The sequence below is a fragment of the Mesoplodon densirostris genome, chromosome 2 (assembly GCF_025265405.1).
Source record: "Mesoplodon densirostris isolate mMesDen1 chromosome 2, mMesDen1 primary haplotype, whole genome shotgun sequence".
NCBI classification, from domain to species: Eukaryota; Metazoa; Chordata; class Mammalia; order Artiodactyla; family Ziphiidae; genus Mesoplodon; species Mesoplodon densirostris.
Window position 1 is genome coordinate 39,962,057 of NC_082662.1, and position 25,858 is coordinate 39,987,914.

Genomic DNA, 25,858 nt, shown 5'->3' on the forward strand with positions numbered 1-25,858 from the left:
AGTGGCTGAACCGTTTTACATTCCCACCAGCGATGGGGAAGAGTCCCAGTTTCCCCACATCCTCATCAACACTTTTTATTTTCTATTTTCTGTATTGTAACTATCCCAGTAGGTGTGACATGGTATCTCACTGTGGTATTGATTTGCATTTCCCTGATGACTAAAGGTGTGGAGCATCTTTTCATGTTCTTACTGGCCATTTGTATATCTTCTTTGGAGAAATGTCTTTCCAAGCCCTTTGCCCATTTTTAAATTAAGTTGTCTTTTTGATATTGAGTTTTAGAAGTTCTTTATATATTTTGGATATTAAACCCTTATCAGACATATGATTTGCAAATATTTTCTCCCATTCTGTGGGTTGTTTTTTTACTTTCTTTTTTTTTTTTTTTTTTTGCGGTATGCGGGCCTCTCACTGTTGTGGCCTCTCCCGTTGCGGAGCACAGGCTCCGGACGCGCAGGCTCAGCGGCCATGGCTCACGGGCCCAGCCGCTCCGCGGCACATGGGATCCTCCCAGACCGGGGCACGAACCCGCATCCCCTGCATCGGCAGGCGGACTCTCAACCACTGCGCCACCAGGGAGGCCCTGTTTTTTTACTTTCTTGATGATGTCTTTTTACACTCAGTCTCTCTTAATTTTAACATCAGCCATAAAAAGGGGCAAAAAACCTGTGTCGTGAAGATCAAATGAAACAAAGGACATGAAAGTATGCTGTAAACCAGAGGCACTATGACAGAGTAGTTCAGAGCACCAGTGGAGTCTGGGGTCAGACTACCTTAGTTTTAATCTCTACTACTTATCAGCTGAGTGACTTTGGGCAAGTTTCTAAATCTATCTAAGCTTCAGCTTCCTTATCCCCATAAAATGAATATAATAATAGTGTCTACCTCATGAGATTTTATAAATACTAGATAAAACAAGTGTAAGTGCCTGGTACAATGTTAAGTGCTCAAGAAATGTTAAACATAATTATTAATAATAACCATAATGATAATCATGATAAATTATAAAGTTTTATGCCAGAGCCACTGACAGGAAGTCACAAGATTTATTTGAGCAAATACATTTCTATTCCCCACAAAAGCATTGTAAGTAGCAGGCTGACTCACATGTTCCCTCACAGCCACTCCTTACTTATGAGCTCTCCCCTAATCCAGACCAAGACACGTGTGTCATGCATATGCACATGTATACACACACAGCTAGGAATGTGGGCCATCAAAACCACCTGGGCCTAAGTCCCTCCTAACAAACAAAGACTTTTTCAAATTCATACATGCTATGAAGATGCAAACACTTCCATTTACTAGTAGATTAAGATAAAGATTAAAATAGGTTGCATTTGTTCAACATCAAGTATAAATGTCTTCTTTTTAATGGGCACCTTTGGAAATAAAAATGGAAGCAGAAACCCTTTTCAAGAACTTGCTTCCTAATTATCACTTCTAGTGATGGACACCGGCAGGCATATATACCATAACATAAACATCATTTACAGGCAGAGATTTGCCTGATGTAAGATGGAGCTGCTGTCTGACTCACATCTACTGTTCTAAAGGTAGGTGCATTGGATTAGAAAACATTCATTTTGTGCAGGTCTCATATATTTTACAAACACTCAGGCTTAAGCCAATCTGCTGATAAAGAGCACAGAAGGGCCAAGGATTAGCCCTACTTGGGATGTAGAAACACTACACGTTAGGTATAATATTCTCATGTGCCTATAATAATCAGTTCAACTTGGTACCTGAGGCCGAGAGAGCTGCTAATGATTTACATTGAAAGTAAGGGTGGCTTCCCTGAGTCAGTATGAACTGTGACATCCCAAATCAGGCCCTAAGTACCTTTTCTGGAGATTCACACAATATATTTTCTGGCTTCAGATCGCGGTGAGCAATGCCTGAAGTGACAAAGAGCGAAGAAATGGTTAACATATGCACTTGATTATCAAACATTCCACACACAATTAATTTTTTCCAAATGCTGCTGTTCGCAGATTAATTCCCAATTATGGTACATTAAAAAAATCAACTAGCTGCAGGAGGCAGAAGTAACCAGAGACACAAACCAAAAGCACAGTTGATTCTGCAAGTTCTTTTGAAGCGGAAGCTTTAGAAGTCAGTCAGGGATAAGAAGGGCTAAATGAATCCCAGCCAGCCTACCTCTCATCACCACACTGACAACCCAGAATCAGCAGCCTAATACGAAGCACAGCAAAGAGCCCTGCAAACAGCGATGCTTGGAACAGCGATGAAGAAATAATTAGTGCCTTGTTTAGGAGCATCTCAGGGGGCTGGGACTGCTCTACCTCATTGCTTCTTGTGTGGCCGATTCAAAAAAAAAAATGATGCCTTCAGTGGGACTCCCTGAATGTTCAGAGGATCAAGCGTTAGTTAACAAGTCTCCCAAAGCTTGTCTGGTTCCCTTCTCACCTGCTCTGCATGTCCAAGACAGTCCTGCCAGAAGCTCAGCAAGGATTGCTTTGGCCTGAGGGTGCTGTTCTTAAGAGAAACCTCTTCTGTATTTTGGTCAGACTTCCTTGAAGGAGACTGCGGATTTACAGCCTACCCCGTGAGGCATTAAAAGTTGTTGAACTGGCCAAGAAGGCACCTGGGGGCAAACCCCTTTAACCAAAGACAGGGACAAAGAACGAACTCATGGCCATGGTGTTCTAGTGGTGGACACAGAAACTTCCCATTCCTTTTTCATCCTGCAGAGTGTACGGCGCAGATAGAGGGCTATAAAGTCAAGCAAAAGCCAAACGGCTACTGCTTGGAAGTACTGGGAGGCAGCAGAGGATTCGTGGGATAATGGGGAAAAGCAGACTCTGCTTCACTACAACTCACTTGCTGATCAACTTCTCAGGCAGCCCTCTAGATTCCCTGCAGGAGGCACTTCACTAGGGAAGAGGAACCTGAGCTCCAGCAGGCTAAGTAACTTCATCAGTCACCTAATTGAATGAGAACCCAGAGCGACTACGTCCAGGCTGCACAAATTGAGCTGGGCTGCAGCTCGCCGCGCTAAAAGTGAAAGATATTTTCCATTACAGCAAGTGCTCCCACAGAAAGATCACGAGCCACACGTGGAGCCTTACTCTTCAAATAGGTGCTGATGGCCCCGTTGTCCCCTGGCCTGCGAACTGAGAGCCAGGCCGTAATAGTGGGCCTCCTCAGTGAGCACACTGGCCATCGAACTGCTCCGGTTCATTTCCCAGAGGTTGAGCTGCAGTATGTCCAGTATTTAAAAGTATGGAACTTGTTTCAGGCTGACCCATTCTAGCCCAATTCATCTTTCCAGCATAAAGTTATTTAGAAAACAGCCAAGTTCAGCTGCAAATCGTTTTTCATCCCCTCCAACTTCTAGTCACATGGGCAGCTGGCCAGCTAGATGTTAACTAGCACTTCAGAACTCCTAAGACACCACCAGCCTCTGTTCCCTGTAGTGCATTCTGGTAAAAAAAAACAAAACACAAAAAAACCCGCCTTTACCCCCCTCCAAGGTATGGATCTTATAAAAAGCGTGACCCAGTTTTGCAATCTACAGAGGCAGCTTGGGGAGCAGTTGTAAATCTCTGTCAGGCAGGTGTTACGTACATGCATCCCAGCTTTCAGAAACAGAACTACTGCTATTCATCATGCTGTGCAAAGTACAGACACCCCCTTCTAGGAATTTTCATCCCATGTGCAAGTCAGGCCCCCAACGTGGGCAGCGTCAGCGTGGAGCACTCTCCTCAGCCACGGGAGGAAGCGAGGTGGACTGGTGAACCTCCCCTCCGGCACATGTCTCACCAGTCTGGACAGTATCACTGGCACAGAGTGGTATGCGGGAGCAGCATGCCTGTAAGTGGACCTGAGCACTCACAACCAATGAGGCTGGCCAACGTCCATGGAAGTGAAGGGAGCAGAACTAAGCCTCAGAGCATGTGCTCCACCCCCACGCCCACCAGGCAGAGTGCGTAATTTTTTTTTTTTTTTTTTTTTTTTTTTTGCTGTACGCGCGCCTCTCACTGTTGTGGCCTCTCCCGTTGCGGAGCACAGGCTCCGGACGCGCAGGCCCCGCAGCCATGGCTCACGGGCCCAGCTGCTCCGCGGCATGTGGGATCTTCCTGGACCGGGGCACGAACCCATGTCCCCTGCATCGGCAGGCGGACTCTCAACCACTGCGCCACCAGGGAAGCCCAGAGTGCGTAATTTTAAGGGAATCAGTATGCCGAGTAAAGATGCCTTCTGCCTGGTGGGGGAGGAGGGTGGAGGAAATGTTACTGAAGAACTACTATGTGCCGGGCACTATGCTCCACCTATATATATATATATGTTATAAGTATACAACACATACACAAGAGACACACAATTATGTAAATGAATCAATATATATAAAAGGCCCAGGATAGTGCCTGGCACATAACAAGCGCTACGTAAGTGTTAGCTACTGTTGATGATGTCATTATTATCTCTCTTAATTCTCACCATAGCTCTAGGAGGTAGGCATTGTTACTGAGAGAGCACACAGCTGGTAAAAAGGTGAAGCCAGAATTCATTTTTGTCATGGCACTGCTGTTAGGCAAATTTTAAAAACGTATGTAATAGTCAAACATATTTCAAGAAATGCAAAAACATATAATTTGCAAAAATATTTAATTTACTACAAAAGTTATAGCTAAGGAACTGTAAACTGAAGTGTAACTCAAACAATAGCAGCTTGCTATTTACACAATGTTCAACAGATACCTCAAACTCACCATGTTAATAGAAAAATGCATTTCCCATTTATTGTGAACAAGATATAAAACTACACGTATACTACCATGCCAATTTTGAAAAGAGAGATAGAGGTGATATATTTTAAAAGACTAGACTGAATAATACCCAAATATTTATACTAGAGTCTAGGTCATATTATGCATGAGTTTTGCATTCTTCATTAGTAAAGGAAAAGATCATTCACATACACACACTCAGACATACCTTGTTCAACATGAAATTCATTTTTTTTTTACTCCTTGCTCTTTCTCCTGTATCCCTATCCTGCTTAATAGCTCCACATCTACCCACCATTCACATCAGAGATCTAGAAGCCACCCTGGCCTGCCCCCTCACCCTCCTGGGTGGGCCTGCCAGCTGTACCAGCTCCTGGCCCAGCCCTCTACCTGGCCTGCCCCTCTCCCTTGGTCCTCAGAGGCAACCAGCCCAATCCACCCACCACGGCCAAGGCCTGGCTAACCTTTGGTGTGCAGGAAGTCAAGGGCTGTGGCGACATCCTGCACCACTCGGCTGGCTTCTCGCTCGTTGAATTGTTTCTGCTTCTGGATGTGGGTCAGGATGGAGCCTGGAGAGCAGAGGGACACAGAGGAATGCCTTTTCAGGCTCTAGTAAGTGTAACTTCTCAGAGGCCAAGTTTTCAAAAGTTTGGGGTGGGGACATAGGCTTATTCATCGCTAAATGTCCAGCAGCAGTGTGGTACCTGGCACAGAGCAGGTACCAGCACAAAACTGGACCAAACAGAACTGGAAGCCTATCTTCTGTACCTGTCTATGATGAGCACAGAAGGGAGAGAGAATACCATTTAAGTGACCAAAAAATATTAACGCCACTGGGGCAGATTTGGTTTCTGAAATTGAAAAGAACTAAAAGTAAATCCACATGGGGTTGGGGGCCTCTCTAGAGGAACTTTTCCTCCCTTGCATCTGATCTCAGTCCAAACAAAAGCACATGCCTTCAAATGGAAAAGCCACACCTTTATGCGTTACGTAAAGGTCTAGTAAAGGGAAAAAAATGGCTTTCCCCCTGAACTTTTCCACTTAGTATTATTATTGTTATTATTATTTTGTTGTCAATGGCTAACATTTACTGGGTAGTTATACCAAGCACTATGTGATACTCTTTAAATAGATTATCTTATCCTCACTGCAATTGTACAAGATGTACAAAATAGAGTCATCCCCATTACATAGCTATAGATGGGGAACCTGAAGCCTAGAAGGTTAAGCAACTTGCTCAAGATCATATACCAGGAAGTGGTGGCATCATCAGGACCCAAGCCCAGTAAGTCAGGTCTCGGAGCCTGTGCAGACTTTTCCTCAGCAGGACCTATGGTCTGACTCCTGGGGGGGTGGGTTTTCCTGAGCCAACCACACACTCTCTTTACCCGCTGAGTCTGCCCTCAGTAGAGGTGTGCTCTAAGTGATATAGTAGTTACTAATGACCCCGGCTGCATCAAGCATCTCAGATAGGTAATTCATGGTGCTAGTGTGGTTGGGAGGGGCGGGGTAGACACAGGCACGAACATATGGCTTGGCTCCATGTGGTCTGTGCTCACCACTGGAAGCCAGTATTTTGGGGCAGAAGGTGTCATCTCTGTATCCTAAAAATGGCACGTTTACTTATTATCTCTGGTTTTTGTCATGGGGAGGGGATGAAAGATCTTTAATCTTGCCAGATTAAAAATCAAAGGATCCCAACACGCTGTGGAACATTCTGAGAAAACTGGCTCTTGGCTAGGTCTCAGGCTTGCTCTACTGTAGTGAGTCTCTTGTTATCAAATCTGTTAAAAGGGAGAGTGGCGAGTAATACTCTACACACTTCTAACATAGCCCCCAGCATACCCAATTGTTACAGCTGACATTTATTGAACCCTTAGTGCCTATGGGGCACTGAGCTAAGCATTTCACATGAATTATCTCATTTAATCTTCACAGTGTCCCAAGGAGGTAGGTGTTGTCATTATCCTTATTTACAGATATAGTGAATACTGTTGGGAAAGATTATGTGACTTGTTCAAGGTCACACAGCTAGTGAGTGATGGAGCTCCCTTAACCACCAAACCCCTCCGTGTAGCCCTCCACTAGGCTCCAGACATCCTCCCTAACCTTCACTTTGCAAATGCTTCCTAGGGCTGGGTGAGTGATGGGGAGAGAAAGGGCTTCTCTAGGTTAGAAAAGCAACTTAAATATATATTCCGGTGATCATGTGTGTGGGTGATAGTGGTGATGGTCGAGAATGGCATCTGTCCATCTGAAGGATGGCACCTTCTGGTGAGCCTTTTTAGACTTCACAATGAATGCAAGAGCTCCCACCCCATAATTAACTTCATTAAATAGTGAATGTATCAAAACAATGGATTGATAAATTGATGACTAAATGTATCTATATACGAGTCCTATTATAATGAGAAGGCATTTATAGAAGTCCACACAGGTGACATTCTGAGTTCTGCAAAATGCTAATTACATCCTTCCCTCCGGCCTCCCTTCTCCCAAATCAAGGGCAGTTTTAAGTCCTTCATCCTTTTTATTAGCTTGACTCATTTTAGAAGTCTCTGGGATTCATGATGGATGATCACCGCCCTGGGTCTTAATCAGAAGTCCAAACACATACTCAAGAGTAAGTACCTCCTTGCAATTTCTCAAAGACCAAGTAAAACCTTGTGTCATCTTCAAAGAACTCAATCAGCTCCAAAATGTTCCTTAAATAGGGAAAATAGTATTATATATTGAAGCCCACTTACACATACACAATGAAAAAACAAAACAAAACAAAAACCAATGCCCTGTAACAGGGCAGAAATCAACTTGAAATCAGAATGCTTATTAAAGCCCCATGTTTGAGAAGTAGCCAATGGTGTTAGCAAGATTCAGGTCACCTTATCTTTCCATAATGTTTAGTCTCTGGTGTTTTCACCAAGTCTGTGCTGTCAAACCCCAACCCTAAAACCCACTAGGTAGAGTTATAAAAAAGTCCCAGTCACATTAAACTGAATAAAATCTGCAGCCGACTGGAAGCAATTGTGGCTAATAACACTGAATAGTAGGTGTGTGTCCTGGAGGCAAGCAGCAAATAATTACCTGCCCTCCCTCTTGCCCATAAATCACGGGGCAGTATTTACATTGCCTGGAGAAAATGGAAACATCTGTCAAATAGACTTGGGGCCTAACGTGGGCACCGCTAGACCCTAACTGCTAAGCGCTACTTAATGAAACGGCCGCGTTCCCGGCCACTGTAGCACTTGTGGCCTTCCCCGGTGAGCACTCTCTGCCTGCCTGAGCATTACTGCGCTCTGCCAACAAGGTCGTCTTGTAACTCAGTAGGGAAGCCACCAGCCTGGATATTGGAGGTGTTGGGGGCTTTTTTTCTGTTAAAGAACGAAATAAACCAAGTAGAGTCTGCAATGCTGAACTCAGAAGCTGCAGGGCTGAAAATAAAAATCTGTCCCTCATAAAAAATGCTGACCATTTTGGGAGACACCGGACATTTACTAGCAAAAAGGCATCCGAATAAGATGGCCAAATGGCCTAATTTGAAAGAAGATTGTAGAGGCAGTGCCTGGAGTTAAATCAACAGCAGCCCCCTTCCTCCAAGCTTAATGACAAAGCCATCAATACTGGCCACTGGCTCCCTGCTGACCCTGCCATGGAGGGAGAGAAACGGGGGAGCGGCGTCTTAGAGGTCACCCTGATTTAAAGCCACAGTGGGAGAGCCATTCATTTGGAGAGGGTGGTGAGTAGACTAAGATGGGGCTAGAGACCACCTTGGCCCAGTTATCAAGCAACGAGTGTTAAACAAGGTTTCAGGACCCTTAGTAGTAGCTGCACATATGTAAATATGCTAGGAACAGAAAACAGCGCAAATAGTCTTAAGAGTTCTCATCATCCTCATCTATTAACTAAAGCAGGTCCCTACAGATTTCTACTAGGCAACACTCAGTCAGCCTGCTTTCCACAGGCGCTTGAAAGAAATAAAACCCCATTTTTTCCCAAGCAGCCACTGATTCAGATTGCTTGCTCTTCTAACTTGCATAAATTCATGATATGTACAGTATTTCAGCTTAAATAGAAGAGAGCTTCTTTGCTGCTGCTGCTTCTCCTCTCTCTCTCTCTCTCTGAACACTGAAAGATGGAAGGAGTTATACACAGTTCTGGGGGAAAGAGTGAGAGCTAACTGCTGGGGTCAGGAGACAGTAAGAATAACTTCCTTTTCTGCAGCCAAGCATCCCCCCCAGAGAAGCAGCAAGTAACCCAACACTATACTCACTTGTTTCCTTGACACTGATACAGCGTCTCCACCTCCCGAAATACCCTACTCCGACTGTGTCCTGCATGTTTTTCAATGATCTGTGTGAAAAATAAAATCTGTCATATACACCCACCTGGTCAAAACACCCCTCAGCGGGTGCCCTCTGGGAGAGTGCAAGGCCAAATTCAGCCCAAATCCAGTTTCAAGCGCAAGTCTGGAGTAGGCCCTGTGGCTCTGTCAGCAAAGCAACCGACTGGCCCCAGGGCTTTCTCGCCCACCTGGGCTTGTTTGACTCTGGCCAAGTATATCACCATCGAAGCCTGTGAGGTTGCTACCCCCAGCCACCCAGGGGAGACCGAGGCAGCCAGCAAAACAAAGAACCAGCTCTACCAAGCTCCTACCCTGAAAGCATCTCTCTCTGCTTTAAGGGTAAGAATTTACAAGCTCTACTAAAGGATCTTCTAGTGCTGGAGGAAGAGCAAGGGGAATAAGGGATACAGTGAAGAGGAACTAAAGTCCCAAGGCCCAGCTCAGATGCCACCTCTGCAATTCTTCTGAGAATCTACCTTTGGCAGGCACCGTATTAAGTCATTTAGGTACATAATCTCAGTTAATCCTTAATTCTTAATCCTTACTATCCCGAAAGATAGGCAGAGGTAAAACATTTTGCCCACAGCTCTGGTAAGTGGCAGGGCTGCAATTCAAGCCCAGAGCTACCTCCAAAGCCCTCACTGTCCTATACCTGCTTATATCCTACACAGCTTTTTCTCACAGAATCTAGAGGCTCTGCCTCTCCTACGATACTGTGGGCTGCTCCCCCTCCCCACTTGTACCTGGAGATGCTTGGCAAGTACTGACTGAAGGAATGGGGGAGCCAACAGCTGAACAGGTGGTTTACACAGGGACTGGCTGACTGTGCACATCTCTACAGACCCATCCAGAGCCCCAAGCCATTGCTAGTAGAGCCTGTGGGCAAGTCTTCTGCAGAGCTGGCTCTGTCTTATAGTCCCATGTGCGGAGTGGGCAGACATCTGGTTCCTTCATTCCAAGACTGCTGTCAAGGACACTTCAACTTCTCCAATATGCAGCAGCACAAACATCCACAATCAAGTAATTTTCTAAATAAGTACACGTCTGTTAGTAGACCACTGGACCCATTTTCTGAGCTGTCAGAGAGGTGAGGTGCTGGGGCACAGAAGCTATTCAGCTCGTTTGTTCACCAAGCAGATCAAAGTCAGGAAGAACTTTCAAGCAGGCAACTATTCAGCAATGGCATACTTTTCTGAGGAGGTAATGAGCCCTGCTACCAGAGATGGGGGTGGCGGGTGCCAAACACGGAAAACTATGTGAAGAGTTACAGGGGAGGCTGAGGACCAGATTACCTTGAAATTCTATTCCAACCATGAGACTCTAGGATTCATCAGTTGGATGCCTGTAGGGAAAGTGCTAATAAAACCAAGTACTGTGGAGCCAGGCTGGAGAAGTAGCTCACGTCTGGGGAGCTTTCAAAGAACAGAAGAGAGGTGAGACATGGGCAGAACTGCTGAAACCAAAGAACTGCCAAGCCCAGGTCTGGTGTTTGGCCCAAGATGCCACGGAGCATGAGGGAAGGGCAGCCTTGAAGAAGTAGTGCTGTCATCCATAAATGTCTTCACATCTTTGAAAATCAATTTATGTTTGTGTTTTTTACCACACTTAGGCATATATATATATATATTTTTTGTGGCACATGGGCCTCTCACTGTTGTGGCCTCTCCCATTGCGGAGCACAGGCTCTGGATGCACAGGCTCAGTGGCCATGGCTCATGGGCCCAGCCGCTCCACAGCATGTGGGATCTTCCCGGACTGGGGCACGAACCCATGTCCCCTGCATCGGCAGGCGGACTCTCAACCACTGCGCCACCAGGGAAGCCCAGCATGTGTATTTTTTTTAAGTTACTTGTAATTTATACTGATCTGTTTCCAACAAGTAATTGAGATAATGCTTTTGTTACCATATGAAGCAACACTCCAGCAAAAAGGGACATGGCTTAGCAGAAGTGTTCTCCTTTATAAATCCAGCTGGGACTAGGACTATGACCAGTTGGTTAAAAGAAGAAACATTCCTTTCAGGAGCCCATTTGGCTGGGTTTGCCCACATGAGGCAGCACTTAGACCTGGTGGCTCCGGCAGATGATATGAAAACTTTGCTGGATACCAGAATCACCCGGACAGCTTGTTAAAATTAATGTTGCTGGGGCCTACCCCTAGTTTCTGATTCAGGAGGTCTGGGATAGGGCCAGATAATTTGTATCTCTAACAAGTTCCCAGGCCATGCTGGTACTGCTGGTGCAGGGACCACACTTTGAGAACCACTGCTCTAGATCCATCCCTTCTACCAGGTAGAATCGGCAAACGGAAGCACAGAGGGATACGGTGAGCCACTCCACGGTCATGCAGCTGGAAGTCACCTCTCCTGCCACAAAGCTGAGTGCTCGGTCCTCATCACTACATTGCTGTACATCACTTGTACAGCATCTTGTAATTTATAAAATGTTTCTACTTCTACCAGTTCATTTTTGTTTTCATCTTCATAACTGCTCCATGAGACAGGAAGGGCAGGTATTATTATCTTCATTCTAGAGATGCGGGAACTGAGGCTGAAAGAGGTTCAGTGACTTGCCCCAAGTCAAACAGTAGTAGTTTGTCAAAACAGAGATTCAGATAGGCCCTCTAATTTCAAATCTGACTGTCTGCTCCCTGAAGCTAACTTCATTCATTAGAGGCATTGTTCTAAGCACTTCACACATATTAACTTATTTAATCCTCATGACAATACTATATACTATATAGGTTCTGTTATTACACTTATTATACAGATGAGGAAACTGAAGGACAAAGAGGTTAAGTAACTTGCCCAATGTTACACGGCAAGTAAGCAGAGAAACCAGTGAATCCAGTGAATCCAGCTTCAGAGCTCCCATTCTTATTAAGCCACTATATCACAGAATATAAAATTTATCTGGTTTAGGAAAAGCTAAGACTGACTACCTGCAAAGTAAAGCCTGGCATCCAGATGAGACACTCACTTTGACAGCATACTCCTTGCCATTTTGCAGGCTCACGGCACCTTGAACTTTGGCATAGGCTCCCTCTCCAAGCAGCTCAGAGGTCAGTTTGTACATATCTAGAGGTGAAATGGGTGAGAAGAATAACAAGATGAGTCGCCCCTTTGCATAGAAGGAAAGAACAGCTGTGTCACTTGGCTTCCCCAGTCTGACAGTACAGGCGCACGAGGACTCCACAGCGCTTAATGATGAGAGAGGCTAGTGCTCCCAGCCGCCTTGGGACTCGGCCTCACAACAACCAGGCCACATCGCTGAAGGATCTTGTTCCTCATTTTAGAGATGAGGTCAGTGAAAGAGGCTCAATTCGGCACATGCTTCCCAAGTACCTACTATGTGCCAGACGACATATTAGACTTACGACAGGGACACAGCGAGGAATAAAGTATAGTCCCTGCCCTTTGAGAGTCACGATCCAGTGGGGAAGACAGACACATACACAAGTGACCCCAGAATAAACCAGGCAGTAGTCAGCACTCTATTATCACAGAGGGACAAGACACAGTAAAAAAGAGCGGGGGAAGGGAAAGGTTAAATCTGTTGAGGGAGTCTGGGGGATCCTCACAGAAGGGATGTGATTTGAATGGACATCACTCATTCATTTACTCATTTGTTGAGCACCTGCTATGTGCCCAGCTCTGTGCTAGGAACTGGTGCTACAAAGGGGAATAAAGCACTGTTTTATTTTATACGACACACAATGGAAGTCGCAAGGTTTTTGAGACATTTTCAGAAGTCACCGACAGGAAATAGGAGACAGAAATAAGATGCAAACGGATGCCTTGAGGTTTTTAGGGTGCTGAGTCAGAGCGGTTCTAACACAGCAATAGGCCTGGGTGAAAGTATATTTAGGTGGCCTGCCCAAGGCCCGCTCCTCACAAAGAGCACGAGCTCTCTGACCCCCTTCCAAAGGAAGCCATAGCTCTATCATGGTCTCTGCCGAGGCCTCTCCTCCCTTGGTCTCCATTCTTCAGCTTTTTCCTCTGGAGGCAGCCTAGCATTTAAACCCACAGACTACTGGGCAGAATACTTTTAACCATGAAATTAGATGTTATCACTCTTAGTCATGAGAAACCCCGTAACTGCACAAGCCATCCCTGAATAACAGGAAATACACTCGTGTTCATTGAAAGAGAAAGACCTGTTGATTTGGAAACTATTCTAAAAAACCTTGGGACTTTTGTTCATTCCCCAACCCCCTCTGCCATACACACACATCTACTGTTAAAGACAAACAGACAAAACCTACACTAAGCACCTTGTTGGTTCCATCAAGGTTTGGTCTCACAGCTGTTTGTAAGTATTTTAAATAACGTGCTTCTCTTACAATGGACACTTGGGTATTAGCCTTTGTGTGTGTCAGGATAGATTGGTGGCTGGAGGTCCAATATTCCTGACTCATAAAGGGCTTGTTTTTAGGACCACTCTACAAAACAGTCAATTCACTAGTACTTCTGCAGTGCTGGAGAGAGGGACCGTAAAGAGAAGCTATTTCAAGTTTCACAATGAAAGAAACAAAATAGATGATGGGGGCTTGGTCACTCCTAGGAGTAGCTACTTATCCTTTCAGTCCTTCGCAGGAGTGTCCAATGAGTCACTTCATCCCATCTGGTGCCCAGTGATAACAGGACCAGCACTAAGCCTGGTGCCTCACACACATTGTTCAAAATGTTTGACGACTCAACAGCGTGTCCCCTGAACACAACATGCACTATTAAAACAGAGTTAAACTCATCCAGCACAAGTAGTTGCAATCTCTATAAGCTGAATTCTCTGCTTATAGAAGATTGAAGTTTCTTTCCTTCTTTCTTTCTTTCCTCCTTCCTTCTTCCCTCCCTGCCTCCCTCCCTCCTCTTTCTCTCCCTCTTTCTTCCTGCTGCGCCACGTGGTTTGCGGGATCTTAGTTCCCCAACCAGGGATTGAACCCTGACGATGGCAGTGAAAGCACAGAGTCCTAACCAGTGGACCGTAAGGGAATTCCCTAGAAGATTTCAGTTTCATTTGCAGCCATGGCCCTTGATGTTCCCTCTTCCTCTGACATGGCTGTTCCACCTCTCGGCAGCTCCTTCAGGACCAGCTGAGGGAAAGATCACATCTGAAAAGCAGCTGAAGCATACCAGGCGATCTCACTCCACGTGCAACTGTGACACATTGGCCTTTCTGTTCCCTGATGAAATGCTCAGACCATTCAGAGGAGGCTTGTGCACCATCCAAGAGCTTTTCCCATCCCTGCACTCTCTCTCTATCACCCCTTTCCGTAAACTCTCTCACCCCTATCTTTCACGCCTATCACACGGAGAACCATGAAGCTGGCTCTAAGATGATGCATCCTATGACCTTTTATTTATTTATTTATTTATTTATTTATTTTATTTTTTTTTTGCTGTACGCGGGCCTCTCACTGTTGTGGCCTCCCCCATTGCGGAGCACAGGCTCCGGACGCACAGGCCCAGCGGCCATGGCTCACGGGCCCAGCCTCTCCGCGGCATGTGGGATCTTCCCAGACCGGGGCACGAACCCGCATCCCCTGCATCGGCAGGCGGACTCTCAACCACTGCGCCACCAGGGAAGCCCCATCCTATGACCTTTACCCCTGGGCTACCAGGACACTCCTCCCATGCCTGGGAAGCCAGCAACCCAGCTCTAGGAGATCAAAGAGAGTGACCAACCTTCAAACTTTCCTGGCAAGGAGTCAGTGGCCCGGGCCTTCCGCTTCTTCTTCTTCCGCTTGTCACTTTCTGCAATGGGAACGGGTTCACTGCTGCCCATCTCTGGGAGAAAAGAGGAGATAGAAGGGAAATATCACTGGACTGATCAGGCTATAAGTTCACCCAAAAGGAAAAAAAGGAGGGGGGGACCCAGGAGCTTTACACTCATGTTTTTAAAATATCTATGAGGGCTATTTATCTGTTTTGACCCAAGAGGCAAAACTAAAAGCAAAACCATTATAGATCATTAACTGTGGAAAGGAACTCAGACAGATAGGCTAGATTAAAAGAGGATAGCAGAAGCCTGCTGTAACCAAGCTCATTAGCACATGGATTTAGATTTGCCCCCAAACTGAACAATGAATCCTTAAGCAGAATCCCACATGTGACATCCTCCTTCAGCCTCAGCACCAGAAAGGCAGGACCCAGGGAGCTTAAGCAGGAAGGGAGGTGGGTTTGTGGGGGCGGGGGGGGGTCCATGCAAATGAAATTACACTCTGCTCAGTAACATCCCTGTGGATGTGCATAGGGACTCAAAAGGCCCTCAGTGGAGGCTGCCTCTGTGACGTTACAACAGGGCAGGGGGTGGGTTTGAGGATGGCCTTAAATGTCTTCATGTCCAAGAGCACAGACTTGAGTGCCTGGGAGGCCAGCGCATACTCTCCCTCCTCAGCTGCTTATTTGAGAGGAGGCAGAAGCCTGCAGTTGACAGGTGTACACTGGGTTGCCGGATGCAGTCATTTATTGCAAAAACATTATTATCTCTCTGGCAAGCACCTGGCTCCCCACCTTAAAGGGAGGATTTGTGAGGCAGACATTCAGACTTTGGACAGATTGGGCAGGAAAGGGTGGGGACAGAAAGAATAAGCATGAAGACTGAGAGGGGGAAAGAGAAAAGGAGGAATAATGAACCAGCAGCCAATCATAGTCCTGTTTCTAAGACACTGGAGTAAAGGCCTTCCCATGTTAAAGATAAATTACTTATAGAACATGCCATGCCCTTGATCCAGAGTGGAGCCTTAATACTCTTCGCCTGCAGTGAGAAATAATAAGATTTCTCTGAAGTCTCTGGGTCTAAATCCCCAGCGGGGTGATTAAACCTTTACATCCTTCTAAAATAGAGGCGGTCGAGCACTGATGGGGCATACAATGTGAGAGACTTTTAGACCAACCTTCAATAAACACAGGCTCTGGGTTGCTGGATTTTTTTTTTTCTGAGATTTTGAAATGGAAGCTGGCTCTTTGCCCACTGAGGGGAAAGGCCTACTCTCTTCTCAGAGGACCCCAGCTGAACATGATCAGAAAAATGGCAAGTCTGCTCAGGAAGATTGATTAGAGCCTACGCATGTCTACTGCACACTGTTCTCAGAAGCAAGTACACACAACCATTAGGAGAAAGCACACAGAACAATGGCGCGTTTCAATACCACAATCCAGAACCTGGTTAAGCAGCAAAGTGTCTGACAGCTCAACTGAGGTGCATTCTTCCTTCCATTTTTAGGATCTGATGACAGCAGACTTTCATTTACACTTTAGAGAAGATAAACATGTGGAGAAAAGGAATCCACAGAGGATCTCAAAGTATTGCTCTAGCCAACAGCTTCAAGCACAAGACATACCTGGGGACTGCAACATGCTATGAATTCAAAGAACTGAACTTAAACATCAGCAGCCAAAGATCCACGCTCACCAAGGGAAATTAAAAGGAAAAAAGCTGCCCAACATAGTGAGAAATTCTACAGAAATAAAACACAGGGTCACTCATCTCCAGGACCCCAGGAAAGGGGTACTGGCCATTGGGACAGCAGGCTGAGAAGGGGGGACACTGTCCCTCTTGCCCTGCCCTTGAGTGCAGTCCAGTGGCACCCCTCCCCACCCCATCTATTTTCTCACCAGCACTGAGAGCTGAGTGCAGAGGGGACAGATTTGGGATTCACTTCTCTTCCTCCTTCCCCTGCCCACACTCTGAAGGAGGGCCGAAGTACAAGCGAAACAGGCCAAAGGCAGCAATGGAAAGGAGCAGCAAGACAGCTGGCGGTGTTATAGTTCATGGGGGACGCTCAGACACACTTATGGCTCTAGCTAGAAAAGCCCGTTAGCTGCAATTTATACTTGGTTTTCACCACAGCAGGGCTGAGGGAGCCTCTCGTGGAAGAAGCATACCTCTGAGCACTGCCGCATACACGGTATTAGATTTTATGGCTTCACACACAAAAAGATCGAGTACCTGGTCTATTCTGCATGGATTTCAATGGAAGAGGGTGCGCCAGAAGGGACAAATGGTTAAGACTTTCCTTGGAAACAGAACTTGTTGAAGGAGAGTTGTTTTTGAAACTAGGAAGAAAAAAATGTAGGAAGACACTGAAGTGAAAAAAACATGCTTAACTTCCCTGTTTACAGCGGGGGAGCGGGATGGAGATGTGTCATAATCTTACCAGAGCTGAAAGCTCTTCACCTGGAGCCTGTCCACACACTCTATTGGGACCTTAGTTTATTATGCATGCAATCATTTGAGAAAGGCTTCCTCAGGGTGTGAGGCTCCACAATCAAGCTGGCTTACCTCGTTCCCTTGGCCTAAGAACTCCTCTCAGCCGTCAAAACCCAGCTCAAAAGTCTCCCCACCTTAGAGTAAGTTAAGGTTTGCACAAACACTTTTGAAATCTATGCAAATAGATGGCGTTACTGCACAGAACTCGAATCCGGTGCTCCATCCTCTGTTCCCAAACACCCTGCTAGCAGCTATACTAGAGCACTGGTTTTATTTGGCCTTGAGCTCTCTCTGTTGTTCCTAAAGGCCAGGGCTATCCTTGCCTGTTCATCTCTGTGTCTCCTATAAGTCGTGGTGTGGTGTCAGACATGTATCAGGCATCGGAAAACGTGCACTGAAATGAGAATGATATGAGAGGACGCACATCCTCGGGGTTAGGTGCAGGCCTGTCACCCAGGCCCTCTAAGTAATGAGTGCACACACTGAAAGAAACGTAGGTACACCTTTGCCCTGCAGGCAGCACAGAGTAAGGCTTTACTCAGTCTATGAATTCCCTGATAAACTCCCTCTCAACAAAGCCCTATGACTCAAAAGGTCCTTAACTTTCTAGCAAGAAGCCTGGTCTTTGCTATAGGATTGGGCGATGTGTCTGCTATTTCAGAGGAGGGAGTGAGCACTTCCTTCATGTCTGTAGACAGACCTCAGCCGGCGTGGAGGCTCCCAGCACTTCACTGCCTCCAGCCCTTACTTTCCTCTTGGGCCAGGCTTGGCGGTCGGTTCACTACTTGTGTATCTGCGGAGGTAGAGCTGGAGAGGAAGCACACTGCTGACAGGGAAGGCTCATGGGCTTGTCATCAGGAGACCTAAGTGAAAGTCTGGTTCAGATATTACCAGACGTAGCACCAAGGTCAAGTTACTTCACCTCTTAGAGTCTCCATTTCCTCATCTACAGGTTAGGTTTAAAAATAATACCTGCCCTTTCCAGCAATGCTGTGAGGACCCAGTGAGCTACTTAATATAAATGCACTTCAAAAAAACATATATGTATGCATAAGTCTGTATGCACATACAACAGAGTAGAAAGATTAGACAGAAATACACAAAATTGTTAAACTACTACAATCTGAAAGAGTGCCTATTATGTGCCAAGCACAGGTATTTTACATACATTATCTCTAATTCTTACACTAATCTCCAAAGTAAATATTTCACCATATTTCAAGTGGGGAAACTGAGGCTCAGAGGTTAAATTATCTACCAAACACCAAACATCTAGTTAGTGGTTTAACTTGGATTCAAACACAATGCTGCCCTTTCAAGTCCAGGTCACATCTGATCTATAGTAGTTTTCTCTGTGTGATAGGGTGATCTTTATTTTCTTCTTTATATTCTTCAGTATTCTCCAAATTGTATACAATGATGTTTATTACTTTTTTTAAGTGCTATTATTGTTTCAGTCAAGTTTCATTTTTAACAAAATACACAGTAACATTTCTCCAACGCACATTGGAATTTAGAGTCCGATTGTACAGTTTTACAAATTATACCTAGATTTCTTTATATTGAAATTCAACAGTAGGTAAAGAAAAAACATTTCAGGAATATTGGGGCCCTGAATTTTTATAATCTTGGAAAAACAACAAATGGCATTTTAACTTTTATCTTTATAAATGTTATTTTTTAAAAGGAAAAACTTTGTGAAAACCCCCCCAAATAACGCATTGAACATCTGCACCTGAGATACACCCTTTTAAATTCTGGTCTTCACACTGTGTGAGCTTTGGCAAGTTGCTTAGCTTCTCTGAGTATCAGTTTCTTCATATACAAAATAAGGTCAGAGTAAGGCCTGGCCTCCCTAGATCACAAGGTTTTTGTGAGGATCAAATAAGGAAGGAGAAGTGAAAGCACTGCTGACTTACTCATTCAACAAATACTGTTTTTTATTTGGCACCTACTGATTGTCCAGTGCTAGAGAGTGAGAACACAAGAGAAGACACAGTCTCTGCCCTTATGGAATTTAAATCCACTGACATGTAAAACGATTTCAATTCAGTGGGACAAGTGTTATGACAGGGGTACCAGGTGCTGTGGAGCAAAAGACAGGCGGCTAACTCACTATAGGTCACTAGTGACCAATTTGGTCACTAGAAGAAGGGACAGCTAAGCTGACACCTGAAGGATGAGCAGGAACCAGCCAGGGTGGGGGCTGGGGAGAGAGACAGAGGAGGTGCATGAGCTAAGGCCTGAAGGAGAGACAGCATGGCCGGCTAGTGCCACTGCAAATTGTTCAGGCTGGCTGGAGCACAGAGTATGTGGGGAGTGATGACAAGTTAGCTGAAGGGGTGAGCAGGGGCAGATCATTTGCAGCTTCACCACCACAGTATCATCACCATCATCACTATTATGTGTTTCTATTCCTAGGGATAAGTTTATCTTGTTTTCTCCATTAAAATAAGTGTAGGGATGCATATTCTCCTTTCTTTGTAAAACAGGTATTCATTCGAGGCGTAGTAGGTGCTAAAGATACAGATCCAACCACCAACCTGGCTCCTGCATGGGGAGAGGGCCCAGAGGACTCACAGAGCAGATGAGGAGCGGCTGAGGGGTCTCACCCGGTGGGACTACCAGAGCCACAGATATTCCTAACATGCCAGTACCGAGCCACTGTTCAGCCCACAAGCTGACCTCAAGGCCCCCCTTCTGAAAGAACTGTGTCATTTCTCCATGAGGTCTTATGAGCCACATTGCCCCCAAAGGCACCAGATCTGTTCACCACCTTTTGGTAGAACTTAGAGAGAACTAACCAGCTCAACATCTGGTATGTCACACCAAAGACGATCATTCTTCCCCAAGAACATGACTTTGCTGGCTAACTCGGCTCGACCAACTTAGCTCATGCTCCTCTCCCAACCACCCTAGAGTTCTTTTCAAGATCTATGATTCACTTCCCAACGTGTGAGAGCTAGTTCCCTCAGTCGCTAGAGCTTTCTAGAGAAGGAATAGCGGTGACAGGAAGTTGATGAGGGTAATTATCAATTCATCTGCCTTCTCAGTCATCAGCTGGCTGAGGGCCCCCAAACAAATGGAGAACTGAGAAAACGAAAGGCAACTGAGGAAATGAAAGGAAGGGGGATGGACACTCCTAAGGAAGAGGCCAAGACTAAGTAATCTGAGCAGAGGAGGAAGCAGTGAGGAGGCATGGGGAGACTAGCCCGGGACACTTACTTCTCTGAAGCAGTAGTAATAGTAGTGGTAGTACACACACTGACACGGTGCTTACTCCATGCCAGGCAATGTTCTAAGCATTTTACAAATACCACAGTTTACGTATACTGACTTACTTAACCTTCGCAACTCTATGAGGTAAGTATAATTATTATCCACATTTTACAGATGAAGAAACTGGGTGCAAAAAGATTAAGTAAGTTGCCCCGATCACATTGCTAGTAAGTGGCAGAGCTGAGATTTAAATCTAAACAGTCTGGCTCAGAATTCAAGCTTTTAACTATTAGAGCATACTTAAACATTAATGCTGAAAGGCAGAAGGGGACAGCCAGTCAGAGTGAGCTGGGCACCAACAAGAATGCTTTTATTTAGAAACCTTAGCACAGAGCCTCCCCACTGATGTGCTGTGAGTGACATATTGATCCTCTCACCAGGCTGAACAACATCATTTTCTCTGTGTGCTACGATGTCCAAAAGGTTGGGTGGCACTGCTTCCAGTTTAAACACAAGGGCATTACGACCATATTATCACTATTATATTAATCTAAAATCTAATTTATCAGAAGTTTCCTCTCCTTGCTCTGAGATAGCTTTGTATTTTGTGTTTTGGCCTGTTTTGTAGGATGAGCTACAAGCCAGTCCAATCACATTATTCCATGGCAGTTCTGGTATTAGGACAAGGCTACTGTATTCTTCTTTTGTCTGACCTATTAGTTGGTTGATTTGGTTTCTGATGGTATCATTACCACGTAGGGGACAAGGTCAAGGGTACACTCAAACGGAAGATAGTCAAATTTAACACACGGTGGATGAAAGGAGCCCCCTGTGAAATCAGCTTGTCCTGATCAAAGGACGGTCTGTTAATGTGATTCCAAGGGGCTAAGGTATTTCACAGGTTTGCCGCAGAGTCCAGTGTGTAGTGGGGCTGGGCAGCATTACGCAGATTGCAGTCTCTCACTCAACTACAGTGAAAGCAGCCTGAGGCCCACTAAGGTGCCAGAGGGGTGGTGATTCACAACAGGCCTCAAACAGGGCTGGGATGGTAAGATTCCCAGGGGCAAAAGGTCTGGCTTCAGGCCCATCTTCTTCCTCGGTTCTGATTCTGGGATCATATGCAGCCTTCAGAGCTGTCACTGCATCACCTGGTGGAAGGAATGAGAACAGGAATGGTGCCGGGGGTAAAGGGAGTGTGTACTTAAGAAATAGCAAGCAGGAAAATAGAACTACCATATGACGTAGCAATTCCACGTCCGGGTATTTTTCTGAAGAAAATGAAAGCACTAACCTGAAAAGATATCTGCTCCCCCATGTCCACAGCAGCATTATTTACAATAGCAAAGACAAGTAAACAATCTAAGTGTCCACTGATGAATGAGCAGATAAAGAGTGGGAGATACACACACACATACACATATACATACAATGGAATAGTATTCAGCCATAAAAAAGAATGACATCTTGCAGTCTGCAACAATATGGATGGTCCTTGAGGGTATCAGGCTAAGTGAAATAAGTCAGACAGAGAAAGACAAATACTATATGATCCACAGGATTTCACTTATATGTGAAATCTTAAAAACAAAACCAAAAAACAAGCTTACAGATACAGAGAACAGATTGGTGATTCCTGGAGGTGGCAGGTGGAGGGTAGGTGAGATTGGGGGTAAAAGGGGTCAAAAGGTACAAAATTCCAGTCATAAAATAAATAAGTCATGGGATGAATGTACAGCATGGCAACTACAGTTAACAATACTGTACTACATATTTGAAAGTTGCTAAGAGAGTAGATCTTAAAAGTTCTCATCACACACAAAAATTCTGTAACTATGTATGGTGACAGATGCTAATGAGACTTATTGTGGTGATCATTTCACAAACATCAAATCATTATGTTGTACACTTGAAACTAATATGTTATGTCAATTATACCTTAATTTTTTAAAAAAAGAAAGAAAGAAATAGCAAGTAGGAGTAAAGGACTGGATTTGTGTGAGCAGGACAGTATAAAAAGGCTGAAGTCAGCTCATCCAAGCTTATTAATACAGCCTACAAGGCCCTCCAACATCCAGCGCCTGTCTACTTTCTGGCCTCACTAACCATCAGTCAGTCATTCTTTCAAGGAAAAATGAAAATAGTAGGTAGTTCAGCTTGCAGTTCACAACCTCACAAGTGCTTTTCCTTGAGACAAGCGCTGTGCTTTGGTATGCAGCAGGAGTGCTTTCGAGCATTTCCACTGTGTCACATAGAACATTAAAAAGATGTGCACTCAAGGGCTGAGATTCAAAAAATTAATAATTTTTACTGCTTCATCAAGGACATATTTAAGTGAAAACGGCATTTTTTAAAAACTGTGAGTGCACAGCAATAAGAATACAATGACTGCTAGCGCAGTTCGGCGCCACTGCCTTGATTCGCGCTAATGCATCAGCAGTTTTGCCCACTGTTGCTTTGCAACAACAAATAGCATCTTGGCACTATTATGAAAGTAGTTTTGACCTTGCAGATACCTGAAAGGTTTTCAAGGATCCCCAGGGTCTGCAGAGCACACTTGTGAACCACTATTCTAGGCAACGGGGAGGGACTGGGCCCCACTGGAGCTATGCTTTAGGGCCATCAAACCAGCTGTGATGTCAGAACAAACTGGAGGCTGGAGGGGGACTAGAGGGCAGAGCGAGGCTGTGGCAACAACCTGGAGGAAGGCAGGGAAGGTGTGTGGCTGAGGTGGGGATAGAAAGGAAGAGAAAGAGGTGAGGGGTGTGATGGGGAGAGGGAATGAAGCCAGAGAGGCAAAGCTGGTCCTGGTCCTGCCCAATGACTGGAGATGGTGGAGGAGTCCAAGACCACTATCCTCCTTGAAGGGAAGGCACGGAGTCTAACTCCTCTCTATCCCCACTGCCCTGTATGGAACCAGGCACACAGGGGGACCTCGATATATGTTTATTAACCAAGATCAGGTAACTGTAAGAGCAGTAGTACCATCAAAGAAGGAGAGAATTCAGGAAGGGAAGCTGGCTGGGGATGGGGAGCAGGGGAAGACTGTGCCCCTGGAAAGCTTCAGTTGAAGGAGGGTGACATAGCAGCAAAGTCTGAAAACTCTCAGAAGAGGCTAAAGCCATTCTCACCTAGCCCTCATCTGAAACAATCTACAAATGAGGCATTGTTTATAACCCACCAGGCATGGTGAGACCTCAGGATAGTGTGTCATACAGAACACTTCAAAATGTCCTCAGATATGTCACAAATTTTTAAACCCTGGAAAGATACATCTCAAGCCATTATTAACAACAGTTACTTTGGGAGAATGAAATTGAGTGGGTACAGAATTTTACTTTTGATACTTCTGTTGTATTTGATTTTGTTTTGTTATGATACAGTCATTTTACCTTTATAATTAAAAGGGAATAAATATGTTTTCCTTACTGCATAGTTTTCCTTATGACCCACTCTGCCAGTTTATTCTGGTAGAAATGTGCTCCACCCTACTGAGTAACTGTCTTAGGCATGCCAGAAAGCCCAGCTAATCCTAGCTGCCCAACTGAACACTGGAGTCTCTGACTTACCCCTTCCTCTGGAAATATCAGACACAGGTCTCCCAACTTTTGGAAAGCTTGCTTCACACCACTTTGCTTTTATGAAAGACCTACATTAGTACGTACCTGTTTTCAAGACATACTAAGAGGATTTTCATATTTACGAGAAAGGGTGAAAAGTGAAAATAGGGTTCAGCATTTGTCTTCCAGTGAACATTACAGAGGAACCATGCACCATGAGCAGTGAGAGTGGCACTGCCAAGCTCCTTCCCCAGGAACTACACTCAGCATCAAGCTGACAGCTTGGAACTGTGTCTGTGAGCATCTGTGCTTGACCTCCATTTATTTTGTGCATCCGTTAGCAAGATGTGTCCTAAGATAATTGCTTTACACCATTTCTACTTTCAGATAGTGGGAGAACCTGCAATTTCAACCTGATGCAATCTAAAAGGTTAAATAAAATGTGCATCCAATCTTACCTATAGGTCTGCCCAACTTTGCGAAGCAGACCCTCTGTAAACTTGAAATTCCAAATGCAATAATGCTCCTGTCAGGCGGCTGCTGTCTTCCAGCTGCAGGAAGTGTTTCAATGGCCTCTGTACACAGCAGACATTCTTCAGTTTTCCACTGGCCTCTGCTTCATTATACCTGGCATGAAAATCTTCAGAAAGGAGAAACAGAAAGGAGGTAAAAATGCTGACTTAAAAAAAATGACCAGAGAAGATAAAGATCAACTTGTGTTCCCCAAATCTATGTGTCACACCAGTAAGTAAGTAATCACAAGGCAATCACAGATTTCCCCAGTCTTTAAAATTGGAGCATTTAAAATGCTGACACAAAGCATTTGAAGATTTAACAAGGGTCTGGGTAAAAGTTTTTGGATTATGCTTCCATTGTGAGATTCCAGAATCAAAAAGATGTAACTGGACCTGAATGACAGATATGGGCACCTCTGTTCGCTGAGGAGACTCACACGGAAGGTAAAAGCTGCCACTTTTCTGTTGCCCACTTTTTTAGAGATGAATGAGCTCTGTCTTCATCTCCTAGTGGTTAGGTCCAAGACTCACAGGCAGGAGGCACCAGAGTCAGAAACATAAAGTAGATGCTGAGAGCAGCAGGTGGCATGAACAAGAACAAGGTTTTATGTCAAATGCATAACTATTGCTAGTTTTCCATATGATGACTTCATTTTCTGTATGTCCACTGCTATTTTTAATCTCATGGCTCTAGTTACCATGTGTCAAAGTTGATTTGTCAATTTCTCTACTTAATGAATATGTACTTCCCCTTTTCCCATTGGAGAAGCTCTAAAAATGTAGTTTAAATCCGAATTCTAGGCCCCGGAAGCCAGATGTGTTTCACCATTACCTCAAATCACATGTCCCAAACTGGACTTATCCCCAACCCCCATCTACCACCTCCTTCCTCTTCTTCTCTATCAGATTATATCATTCTGCCAGTCACCCAGCCACAGAACCTTTAAATCATTTCTAATGTTGTTTTCTCCTCCAACCTCATAAACTCTATATATTCCCATTGGCAGGCTCTCCCTCAGCCTGGTATACAGTTCCTTGCAAAGAACACCTATTCATCCTTCCAGGCCTATCATAAATTACTGAAAGTAGTCCCACAAATTACAGGAATAGTCCCTCTTTTTTCTACTTCATTCTGCATTTAATTGAAACCACATCTAAATACTATTGTAATGCTTAGAGTTGGCCATACTCATGCACATGTGGCTCTCCCATGAGGCCATAACCTCCTCAAAGGCAAGGACATGTCTTTTTCATCTTTGT

General features: G+C 45.0%; 1 protein-coding gene across 1 annotated transcript in view; it reads right to left on the reverse strand.

Annotated features, from left to right (window-relative positions):
• MKNK1 (MAPK interacting serine/threonine kinase 1) overlaps positions 1-25,858 on the reverse strand; it is a 43,083-nt gene that overhangs the window by 8,805 nt on the left and 8,420 nt on the right. Inside the window, exons 2-9 of the mRNA XM_060089762.1 lie at positions 24,542-24,723; positions 17,047-17,153; positions 14,781-14,882; positions 12,076-12,173; positions 9,026-9,105; positions 7,387-7,460; positions 5,220-5,324; positions 1,844-1,899 (exon numbers count right to left, since the gene is read on the reverse strand). Of these exons, the coding sequence (XP_059945745.1) occupies positions 1,844-1,899; positions 5,220-5,324; positions 7,387-7,460; positions 9,026-9,105; positions 12,076-12,173; positions 14,781-14,882; positions 17,047-17,062 (531 nt within the window). The 5' untranslated portion in view covers positions 17,063-17,153; positions 24,542-24,723. The remainder of the gene's footprint in view (positions 1-1,843; positions 1,900-5,219; positions 5,325-7,386; positions 7,461-9,025; positions 9,106-12,075; positions 12,174-14,780; positions 14,883-17,046; positions 17,154-24,541; positions 24,724-25,858) is intronic.